General features: G+C 44.5%; 1 protein-coding gene across 1 annotated transcript; it reads right to left on the minus strand.

Moving 5' to 3' along the window:
- Window positions 1–706: 706 nt before the first annotated feature.
- tmpob (thymopoietin b) lies at window positions 707–5,484 on the minus strand. Its single transcript, XM_069695209.1, has 6 exons — window positions 4,865–5,484; window positions 4,570–4,687; window positions 3,688–3,843; window positions 3,395–3,504; window positions 3,211–3,311; window positions 707–2,765 (listed from the first exon to the last, which is right to left on the minus strand). The coding sequence occupies exons 1-6, from the start codon at window positions 5,093–5,095 to the stop codon at window positions 2,384–2,386; spliced, it is 1,098 nt and encodes a 365-aa protein (XP_069551310.1). The 5' UTR covers window positions 5,096–5,484; the 3' UTR covers window positions 707–2,383.
- Between the last annotated feature and the right edge of the window lie 7,043 nt (window positions 5,485–12,527).

Consider the following 12,527-nt stretch of genomic DNA (forward strand, 5'->3'; position numbering starts at 1 on the left):
AGAAAGAGAAATTGTCAAAGCTGCATGACACTTTGTTTGTGTAACTGGAACTCTTGGGAGTAGAAACAAAACCTCAATTTGTGCATTTCTGTTTGTTTAGGGCGGCACACTGGGAAAGTGGTTTTGCACCGTCGCCTCACAGCAAGAAGGTCCGAACCTCGGCCGGGAGCCTTTCTGTGAGTTTGCGTGTTCTCCCCGTGCAGTTATTTTGGACACGATGATTTTGGTTATTAAAAACTGGTCGAGTTACATTTTTAAACCAAAATATTTTATGCCCAATGCACACAAAAAGAAAACAAATGGGTTTAAAAAAAATATAATGTTCAAATGTAGTTCCAAAAGTGTTGCTATATTAAAAGATTTTTGTAAATTGCACTTGTATAAAATACTAGTTTGAAAATAAATAATTTAATGTTGAATTGACTTTAATGTAAGTTAATTATCCACAAAAGTTTAGTAACATTGTGTTTGTGTTGTAAAAGCATTAATATGTTAATATATAAATGCATTTATGAGTCAGTAATTTTGTATTATGTGCACTAGATATTCCTATTTAATGAAAAAAAAATTCGATGTTATCAAGACACAAATTAGAGCCATGGTTTCCTGGAAAAAGACATTTTCACGGAGTTTTTTGAGACGATGCTTCACAGTGATGCAAAAATACAGGGGTTCTCCTCCAAGGATTCAGACAGGAGAAAAAAAATCTGGTAACAACCAAGTTTATTTTATGATACACTGCCTACATTATCATAAATAAACAGATTAAAAATCCTTACCCACATAACCCCTGTCGTTTCTGTCCGTTGTGGGAGAGCTGCCTGATGATCAATCACTTGTCTTAAGTCAGAAAGGTTCAGATTAAGATACAGTATTACTTGCTTGTGTTGCATATTGCTTTAAAATGTGCTATAAAAAGTTGAACACTCCACTTTAGAAAAATATCAAAATAGAAACAATCCCCCCCCCCCCCCCCCCCGAAATCTTCCCACCCCCAACATCACCTCCAGTGAACTCATCCTGGTGAACAACCCCGTTCACAATAACAATGTCTTTACTAGTAGTAATTTTGCTCAGGCAGAAGTGTAGAAGAAATCGGGAAACTGCCCCCCCCCCCCCCCCCCGGGAGGATTTCCTATCCCCGGGTGTCGTCTTTGCTGGTCTGCCGTGTGTGGACACATGCAGTCAGTGAGGTGGGCTATGTGGGTGCACTGCAACAGCCGGTCCTGTATATCGGACCGAAGGATCAGAAATCTTACAATAACGGAACAAAAGAAAAGCACGACAGAGAGCACTAAAACCTGTTTGACGCATTTAAACTGAGATGGGCATACTGGTATGGATGAAAAAAAAAAAAAAAGAAATCAATAATCTATAATCAAACTCTGCATCCTTAGTTTCCTCAAGGAGTATTTGTCACATGATTGGTGGATAATACCAAATAAGCGCTGTTTGTAAATTGACGACAATGTTGCTACAAGATGCAAATGAACATTAAATGTCCTACCTCAAAATCAAGTAAATAAAACCATTATTACAACACAGAGTCATGATTTTAGCCACGATCGGAGTCCAACATGAGATCTTTCGAGCGGTGATCAGGCACCGCGTGTTGCGTTTGTTTTCACTTGGTGTCGAATGCGGGCTGATTTTCGTCATGCGGTGACGTGACCTGATCCCACCTTGCGTCTCCTCCCGGCAGACCACATTCAGAACCTTTGAGCTGAATCAACCTGAGCACCATAGAAATAATGAAGCACTCGTATCTAACTATAGCTACGCAGCTAATGCTGAAAGTCATACAGAGACACACGTGACATTCTGATATTAGTAGAAGCGCCGCTTTGTGCTTGGAAACAGGAAGCGGGAGGGCACGAGCAGTGCTGACGGTGTCCAGGCACTTCACCATCAGAAAAACACCTGGCAACAGCGTTAAGATGAAAAACTACAGTAGGACCTTCAAAAACTACAACCATGCACGGGTAAACTGGCCGCTCCGTTCTGCACTCGTTTCTACAGGTAAGGGTTAAATACACACAAAGACACAAACCATTCACAGATTAAAATCAACATTAAAAAACGAGTCTCTTCTGACTGCCACAAAACGGTGTTATCCAGAAGCTACTGTTTGAGCGTTACCTCCCTCTTGTGGGGGGGAGGAGGAGGAGGAGGAGGAGGAGGAGGAGGAGGAGGAGGAAGAGGAGGAGAAGGAGGAGGAGGAGAGCCAGAGTCCAGAGAGGAGAAAGTTTATCGTTCCGATTAAATCTGCGTCCTTTGTCCAGAAGCGGGAAAGAGAAGAGGGTCTGCTGGAGTTGTGTTGTGCTGTGGCAGGCGGTGGGGGGGCGGCGGCGGCGGCGGCGGGGGAGGCGACCGCTGACGGTCTTTACTCGCCGATGCTCTTCGCAGCGCCGCCGCCGAGGCCCAGGTAGGTGGCGGTCTGGTCCACGGCGCCTTGGAGAGGGACGACCACGCTGTCCACGAGGCCCTTGAGGGTGGCGATCTGATCCGAATCCAGGTTCTGGTAGGCGTAGAGGAGAGAGCCGCCCACCGCGACGAGGAGCAGGAGCTTGAGCAACAGGGACAGAACGCCTCGTCGGACCGGCGCCTTGCTCGAGGAGACGCCGCCGCCCGCTCGGGAGAAAGACTCCGAATAAGAGCGGCTCTCCGTGACGAAGCTGCGCTGCACACGGGACTCGTCCAGCCAATACTCACTCGGTTTCAAAGGTCGACCGGCCGCCCCTCTGATTGGACGCCTGCAGGTCGCACTGAGTGCAGGAACAAAACAAAACAAAACTTTTTTGTAACAATAAAATCCGAACTCGAGGTCCGCTTCCCGGCTTCTTCTAAAACTTACAACCACGTCTGGTGATCTTTTTCAGCACATTTAGTTTTGCTCACTCGTCAACAGCTGAGGACAAAGACCAACCCCTGAAGGAGGTTCGTCTCTAAACTACCTTCAGCTCCAGGACTGAGGAAGTCGAGTCAACGGCAAAAGATCCAATAAAAGGTAATAAGCGGACCTTGTGTTGTGCTTTTTGAAAAAAGTAAATAACTCGTTCCATTTTGGAGAATTAACCTTCACACTCTTTGAGGACACTTAACTTTCACTTGGTTCTGTTGTTCCTTAATATTACCAAACACGTGATTCACATGCTGGACTTTGTGTGAGCGTCCCAACACGTGGACATAAAATCGATGGTCAGCTGTTACCTCATGCCCGCTGGCGTGCTTATTTCGTTGGCGAGGATATCTTCAACGACGTTCTCGCTGGCCTTTTTGGGGGTCTCTTCAGTGATAATCTCCTCCACCACCTGCGGGTGCCAAATAAAACATGTTCGTCCCAAACAAACTGCGCTCGAGTCACTGCGAGGAGGAACAGAAGGACGTTCCTGACCTTGGTTTGTCGTCTGCTGCTGGTTCTGACGGTGACGGCAGCTTTCCCTCTGCTTCTCGCCGCCTTCTCCACCTCAGGAACTGGCTCCGGTTCGGGGGCAGCGAGCTCCTCTGTGACAACGCGGTTCACGTAAACACAACAGTGGAACGTCAGACACGGTGATCAATAATCTTGTCCGACGTTCATCAAACAGGTTTGCTACACACGGACATATTTAAGTCCAGTTAGGTTTGCCCCGCTGAGTCAGCGGACGTCTCAAAACACCCCCGCCGGTGTGCGGTCGCAGAGCTCACCATCTTCTTTGTCGCTGTACTGGTCAGAGTTTGTGTTGCCGTTCTGATTACTGTCCGCCTTGGGGAGAGCCGTGAGGTCCGTGGGACCGTCGGGTTCGGCTGGAGGCTGGTCCAACATCTTCTGCAGCTTCTTCTCGTACACCTTACGGGTGGAGGCTGAATGGACGGAGAGAGAGAGAGAGAGAGAGAGCAAACACGTCACGCCGTGCGCCTCGCTTTCGCAGGAGGATTCACACGGTGATGTTTGCTAATTGGACGTATTTTCCAGGCTGGTGATTTTCCCGTTGATATTATTTTCATGACAGATTTATCAGGATCTCGACAAACTACGATACAGACATAAAAAAATCCAGAATGAATCTCCTCTCCTCTGGCAGGCATTTCACATCTCTGAGGGCCAAAACCGCGCCGCACCGAGCGTCTCCGTTACGAACAGTTATAATGTAGGTATGGGAGGATGCCTTATCCTATTATGTACCGCACACTTTATCTTACGTCTTATTTCATTTCTCTTGTGTCAGTGTTGTTTATGATGTGTGCTATTCAGCAAAAAGTCTGCTGGGACCGGCTGGAAGCCATAAGAAAGCCCTCGTGTGTTGACACACTAGGAACACACACACACACACACACACACACACATATATATATATATATATGTGTGTGTGTGTGTGTGTGTCTGTTGGGCTATAATTACAACACAGACTAAATGCATGTTTTAGCTCATGTGAATTTGTTTTGTAACCTTATTCTGTGAAGTGCTGCATAAATCAATAATAATACAAACACTAACAAATGCGAGTTCATCAGACTTTCGCATCTTTTAATTGGCTCTTCGATGCCGTAAAGTTCCGTATTTGTGAGTGTGAGAGGTGTGCAGCTCACCAACAATGGGTCCCGTGTCCACACCGTGCTTCGCCAGCTGCTGTCTCAGGTCTTCATCAGTGAGGTCCGTCACCTCCACCTCCTCCGTGCGGGGCTTGTCCGTCTTTTTGGTGGCTTTCTGGAGAGAAAACGGAAAAGATGCATCAATCCCCCTCCCTTCCTGTGGCAAGAAGTCGAAAACTTAAAAAAAAAAAAAAAAATCATGGCGCCAGTTCACCGCGCACGGAGTTTAAAAAAAAAAAAAAAAAAAAAAAAATGTCTCATTGAAACCGGGCGGCGAGACAAGAAACTCAACTCTTCCGGAGCGACTCTTGTTGGACACCACGGGGACGGGCAGCTCCTCGTCGCTGGAGAAGGTGTCGGCCGGCGGGCTCTTGTGGTTCAGGACGGTTAAGTTCTTCAGATACAGCTGCACGTACACTTCTTTTTTGTGCTCTCCGCTGGGGAGAGACACGTTGTTGGCGGTGAGCTCGGTCTTCAGCTTGTCCTTCGTGAGGACCGACGGGTCTTCCAGGAACTCTGCCATGCTTGTCTCTCTTATTTGTGTAAACCGGTGCGAGGGTTGGTTTTTTTTTTTTTTTTAATCTTCGCTTGCTCGCAGGAATGAGCCGCTACGAACAACAACAACAACAACAACAACAACAACACCACCAGGACCGAGCAGCGCTGTTGTCAAACAGAAGTGGCGCCTACCCGCTTTGCCGATTCAGCTAGCGGGACACGAGCGGGTTTCTCCTAAATAAAAGCCCGCTTCTGCTTGTTAGCCGAACAGAAAAAATAGTCTCGGGTAGCTTCGATTTTTCGAGAACAGGTGCGCGTCCCGTGTTGTAAATTAAACCAAAGCGGAACTAGGCGGCTGTGAATGGACTGAATTAGCTTAGCTTCAAGAACCGGTCCACTCGCTTCTGTCTCGCTTCGGTCGCAACAGGGCCGAGCAACAAGCCGATCCGCTATTGGACGGAGGAGCGCAGTAAGCCGCGCTCTGATTGGCCGGCTATGAATGGCACACTGGCGAGCCGCCGCCACAAAGAAACCGCAGGTTGTGTTTGAAGACACCACGCTTCAGATAAAAACCCCGCCGACCAAAAAAAAATTCACATTGTTGTCCCGGTTTTACTGACGGTGTTGATATTTTTTTTTTTATTTCATAAAGCGGACACGTGAGTTTAAGGCACTAATCCGAGTGACGAGAGAACAATGTTAATGGAGATTAAAAGGCTTCAGGTTCAGTCCGTCGTGTTTATTGGAAGGTTTCGGTCTAATCCTTAATGGTTCGTCACAATTCACAATTACTAACAATCCCTGGTTTCTATATTACAATGTGGTAACTTGACGAAAGCCAAATGATTTATGTGAAATTAGCCTCTGTAACAGAAGAGGGCAGCAAAAGACACATTATTCTGAAGGAACATGGGTTTGGTTTGTTTAAGGTTTTATGTTGTTCATGATCAAAACACGCAAAGCTGATTGTTATAAAGCACACGATGTGATTTAAATGGAGAAGAAACAAGTATGAGAAGGGAGTCAAACAGACAATATATAAAACGTAGAACATTAAGTGTACAAACTTAAAAAAAAAAAAAAAAAATCAAGAGAAAAGCAAAACAAACTACTTTTTAAAGGCTTTTTAGAGATAAATGCACTGACTTGTCTTTAAGATTCTGTGCGACACTATTAGGTTGAGTTGAGGAAGCATCAGCATTAGTTTTCAACCTAGAAATCAAGAGGACAATGGGAAAGCTTAATGAAAGAAGTGACAATAATCCCCCCCCCACTCCACCACACACACACACACACACACACACACACACACACACACACACACACACACACACACACACACACACACACACACACACACACACACACACACACAGAAGCTGGTTGCAGCTTTTCTGTTGTGTCTTGCAAACTGAACATTTTGTGGTTATGGACTCTCTTGGACAAAACAATACATTGAGAGACTGATGGACATTTTCTGTTAGAGTGGTAGTCAGGCTGAAGTGCTATTTCATTTCTGCATATATTAGTGTGCAGCAATAAGCCAAGCCAACCTAGAAGCGCTGCCGCTTTTCCAAGTCTATGTGAGTATACTGGAAAAATAAACAACAACTACGGGTGAAATTTGGTTTTCAGCAAAAATACATGAGAAATCTGTATGTTTTTTACATGGAACAAAATCTTTGTTAACCAGTGTAATTAACAGATTAATCAATGAATAATCTCTAGCTGCAGCTCCACACACTCACACACAGACATGGCAGTGTTTGACCACCTCCTGTCTGTCTTGGGTGTCTAACACCACCCCCTGCTGTGGGGACAGTGGTTTGAGGTGGCACTGTGTGGCTCCCCACCTGTCCTTCAGCCTGGCCTCTCTGGGGCTTTCTGGGATGCTGCTGCAGAAACCAAGCAATTGATCCCCGCCTCAGCCCCAAACCACACTAAAACACAGCACTTCAAGTGTAGTTCAGCTTTTCCATAGTGGATTTGCCAATGGAGTGTAAGCGTAAAAAATGTTGAGCCCTTGAGAAACACCTCTTAAGCTTTCTTTGTATGTAATTTATACAGAAAATAAGGCTCGGGCCAAGAATCATAGAGAGTGCCTCTTTAAGCATAACAGTCATGGCCTCTGAAAAATGATCAAAGCCGACTCTTTAATCGTCAACATTCACGTTTTCAGAATGAGTTCATTTAAAATGGAACTGCTCCACCTGATGTCGACCAGTCAGTATATTTGACGACATTTCTTGACAGATGATTGTTAAATACATTTTGAGAATAAATGAAACAACTGGCTGGAGCGGGGAGGGGGGGGAGAATCTATTTATTTCAAACGAACAGCCAGTGTGCAGTCACTTCTAGAAAGTTGAATTGACAATTTAATTATTAAATGTTATGTTGTGTTTGAAAAAGACGGCACATCTCAAATGAACACAAACTCAAACGTCCATGTTCTAAAAGAGGATTTCTGAAACATTTAGAAAAATATTGAACACAGCCTCTTCAGTTGAGTTTATGCACTTCTAAATCCCAATTGAGCCGACCACAGAAGTATCTTAGGAAAATTCAACTTTTACCGCCCAGAGCATGTCTGATCCAATTCCACTGACACAACAAAACTCAACTTCTGAAACTAATCAATGGTGCTAAATCTAGCCACACTGCATGATAACAGACCTGATGGGCATACGTCTGTAGCTCTGTCCAGATTTACAGAACAGCCAGCTTTCAGTTTCTTTAATCAAATGTTATTCACACATTAGGATTTTTACATAATCAGAGCATTTTGTAGGACCACGCACGGCTTTAAAAAAATAAAAAAAAATAAAGGTCAGTTTTCCTGTACTAATCTATCACAACAATCACTAATCATCCGAGGATGTTATTACTCACTGCCAAACTAATTAAGATCAAGTCCTGGGCAGTTTCCTGTGCAAAAAGGAGGGTAGGATGCGGGCAGCGGGAGCCAGTGTATTTCACCGGAGTTGAGATTTGTGTGTCCTGGCCTACGAACAGCCATCTAGTAATGCTCGCACAGTATATTTTCATCTGTTGACAATCCAAACTCTACTTAAAGGACACACACTTAGTTGTAGACATTTCTGTCAGAAGGAAAAATGAGACTGCCTCTCCGGCCCTTGTTGATGCCCATTTGGCCTCCTGCCTGTTTCTATCATAAGCACTCCTCCATATATTTGCATTACTATTATGATTTGGGCTTTTCCCGTTTTATTTGGCCATTGAGCACGGAGACACACTCGCTCATGTCCTCACTGAACTTAAGGCAAACATATCTCTGTGTGAACTTTCATGTAGTGAATGAAGAATTTCTATTAAGTCCACACTGAGACACCCATGGGACACCAGGTTGGAACATCAGGCGGAAAACTTAGTGTAGGCCATCCATCTCCTTCATATGAAACATTGACATTCAGGGATCAACATAAATTTGATCTGCTAGAGCCACTGAAAGTGACTCTTCTGCAGCTAGCGATCTACGCAGATCTGCTGCTAATCTTTAATCCACGCCACAATTCAGATCATTGCTCATGTGAACTTAAAGCAGCAGTAATAAATATTTAAATACTGACTGATGGATCAAATGACTAGATGAAGTGTAAAATGACTAGATGAAGTGTAAAAGGAGTCACACATAGTGACAAACCCACAGAGAATTCACATCTAACTGCAGTTTCCTCAGCTCTACTGAGTGTTTTAGCATCTTTCAGCTAATTGTTTTGGTTATACACAACCTACAGCCTGAGACAGTGCTAAAAAAATTACTGTATGCTAACTGCAAAACCCGTTCTCATACCATACGTCAAATCCTGCTGCGTGTCACTGGCAGCTGCCGTGTAAGAAACACGTACGAGGTCTTAGGTTTAGGCCCCAAAAACCACGTTGCTGGGGTTACGAAAACATCTATTTTTTTAAATAACTACTTTTACGTAAGTAACTCCACTTAAGTTACTTTGCATATGTCATGTAAGTAAGGACAACTTATGTTACTTAAAAGAACTGCACATTGACCTTTGCTTTTATGGACTCGAACATCACTCTCCCAGGTCCAGGTCCTGTGTTTGTTCCATCTGATCTCCAACCTCCTCAGTCTGCTCTACTCTGTTACACAACTTTTCCCTCAGTAGTTAAAAGGGGAGTGAATATTGTACTTACACATTCTCATTCTCTAATTAGTTCTTTAAATCAAATTGTTGAGGTAATGTTCATGTTTTTTTTACAGCTTGTTTCTGCTGCCTCCAAATAGCCAGAAATTCCCTTAATGCAGGTTAAAGAGCTGTTGTGGACCAAACACAATCACCAAGCTTGCCCAAACAAAAATGCATCCACTATTGTCCTGATGGCGGCCTTCAGGAACTCTCTGCTAATATTTACTTTAACAACAACAAAAGGAATTTCTTTCATCTAAAACAACCAGCAAAGATAATTTCTTCCTCATACGTTGGAGACAATATTACATGTGTGATATGGTATCAAAGGGCTCATTCCATTTTCACCATTTCACAAACAAGGTATTTGACTTTGTTCATGGTTCAACACCAGGTAGGCCTTTTTCTACGTGCCTGACGCGGCTGAATCGAATGGCGGGTGGCTCGCGACTAAAAAGAGAGGGCAACCTCACACAGGTGACTGCCAGACTCTTGAGTTAACAGGAAAGAAATATTTCCGTGCTTAACTTGGCTGAAGCTCTCAACAGACCTGCCTCTGCTTAGTTTTTCTGTCCGCATGGCTGAACACTGGTACCAGACCAGTATGGGAAGAGCCAAAGACTTCTCAAAAGACTCCTGTGATGTGTCGGTTGTGACACCGCCATGCCCCTCAACTGTTTCCTCTCTTTCGCGGATGCCTGACCTCTGAGCTCACAGGCCCCTCACTCAAGCGAGGAGTCACCATTTAGGAGTGTCAGCATTAAACGGACCTAATGAATGAGAAGGAGACAATCAACAGAGAGTCAGCAGCACTCGTGGGTGCGTGTGCCAGATCAGGGAACATGCCAGCAGCTCAGTGCATTCAGCATTTTATTGCAATCGTTGGCAGCACTCAAGCTCAATTTTCAATTAAGAACCAAAAAAGAAAGGGGAGTGGATTTTATCAAAGCTGACAACAAGAGACCTCTCTGGGGACCTCTGTGTGAGGTGCTTCCATAGACTGACATGACTGTGCTTGTAATTTCCTTACTGGTCGATTTGGGGGATTTCTGGTGTCAAGTTATTTTAAGTAGTAGCTCTCAGCCCTGTATCTACTGCAGCCAAGACAAACCTGCTACTTCGGCTGATATGTTCTTATCGATTCAATCTTGAAAATGGAAACTTTCAGGCCTCACGGTGTCTCGCTGACTGAATGACCTGCTCTTCAGCTACTCCATGGTCTCTAGACTCAGAGGTGCAACATGTGGAAAAAGCACTTGTCGTCATGTTTACCGTTCTTCCAGGAGGTAGTCTTGATGGCTCGGCTCTTGTAGCAGCTCATAGTTTTGGGCAGTAAAACACCGGGGGCCTATCGATGCTCTGAAGCCTCACAGCGTGGCTCATCCGTGCCAGCGGTGAAGGACAAATGTGCCAAAGTCTGCTGGGTTTGGCTCTTCTCTCACCCCCTGGCGTCCAACACCGATGTATCCAGCTGAGGTACAATAATTTGACACCTCTTAAGCAGCTGGACCCTTTAGCGTGACAACCACTGCTTTGTTTTATATTCCTGCGTATTTTGAACGCAATAAAAAATTACAGTCAGCAACATCTAAACTGTGTTTTTATCCACTTTGGATTTCTGCCCCTCCACACCCCCTTCAATCTCCTTTATCCCTCCCTTTCCTATGTGGGATTTAACATACACTTTGTGGTAACCTTGCTAAGTTATCAGTTTTTTCTACGTTCTCTCACACTGAATAAAGGCTTGTTTCTCTGCGCCTGCTTGTTAAGACTTCAAGGACAGCTCCCTCCATCTGGTATTAAGTATTCCTGGTGCCAGTGTCGGGTTAACTGACACTCCTGCACTTAAACTAATGGCAGCGAACAGTCATCTCCCATGAGGTGCTCACCTTGGAAAAAAAAATCACCCAGCTCCCTCATCCCCAATCATACTGGTGCTCTCGCCACCCACTGAATGAAACCCTGGGCATGAAAAGAGGGATTGTTTCACTATTGAGGCATATATGAGGGCAAATGAAAACATGCAATACGCATGTCCTGTCTTGGATTTGCCCCCCTTCCCCCTCCCTCCCTTCCCCTTAGTTCAATGAGACGTTGAGAAGTGGGAAGAGTGGAGCAGCATGCAAACAGAAAAAGTCTGAGTCAGCAACTCATCATTAATAAAACATCTTCATCAGGACTGAAAACATGCAATCTTGGTTTGTTGAGTAAATGAACTAAAAAGTCTTGATTTCTCAAGAACATATAGAAAATTCAGATATTTTTAAAGCATTTTTGAAAATGTGACTTTTGTTTAGAAAGATGATGCAGTGATTTAGTGTATATAATAATGTATATAATAGTGACAGAAAATGAACTTTTCTGTCATTTTTTGATTGTTGCTTTCTACAGCAAACATTTACAGCGTGTGACAGTTTGTTTTTCACTGTTATTATCATTTTTGCCCTGACAGTCAAACGAGTGCCATCATATATAACTTTTTACTATCTGATATTGTGAAATGAGACCTGTTTGCATGCAATTATGACACTACAGTATGCTGGTCACCATATTAGGCCTCACACAGCTGTCAGACTCAGTAGTCACTCTTCATGTTAATGAGAGTCAAATGATCACAAAAAATTTTAATTTGAATTTACACTCAGGTTTACATATTCGGCATGCTAAGGTGCTCACGTGTTTAAGGTATTTTCCAGATGCTGTTCTTATCACCTTATGCGGATGTCGCTGTGATGCCTGACAATGTCTCCAATTAATTTTCCCCTCCTCTTATTTTATCACATTTTACTTGGCTGTCCTTCGTAGATACGACTGTTTTCATCCTAGTTGAGTTGTAACATAAATATCTTGTACAGGTGAGTCCAGGGCAAAAGAAGCACCTCTCAGACCATAGGAGTGCAGCATCACCACCCGTCCTTCTCTGAACCCCCTTCTCAATGGAAACCTAAACAGGTTTTTAAGAATGAAGAGGTTTTTCAGTTTGTTGCTAAATATAGGCCGGCCCGGTGGGAGGTGGCAGGTTCCCGAGCCATTTTCAACAAAGATGAGCCCCAGGTCCTGCCCATGGCCCGGCGGGTGGCGGCTGCCGGTGGTCCGCCTTTCTCTTATGCACCGGCTCTTAAGTAAACACTGCAATCCTGCGGTCAGCTACAGCATGGCAACGAGCGAAAGAACTCACTGTGCAGTTGCACACAGCTATGGTGTGTTGTCTCCTCTGGCTCACTCAGTCGTGGCCCCTCCCCATCACAGAGGCCTGGGCAGGGGTCGAGGGCCAGCGACAGACCTTGAAGT

The sequence above is a fragment of the Brachyistius frenatus genome, unplaced genomic scaffold (assembly GCF_029030835.1).
Source record: "Brachyistius frenatus isolate BFR_SWC_R1_liver_20210118 unplaced genomic scaffold, ASM2903083v1 Contig_19, whole genome shotgun sequence".
Taxonomy (NCBI): domain Eukaryota; kingdom Metazoa; phylum Chordata; class Actinopteri; family Embiotocidae; genus Brachyistius; species Brachyistius frenatus.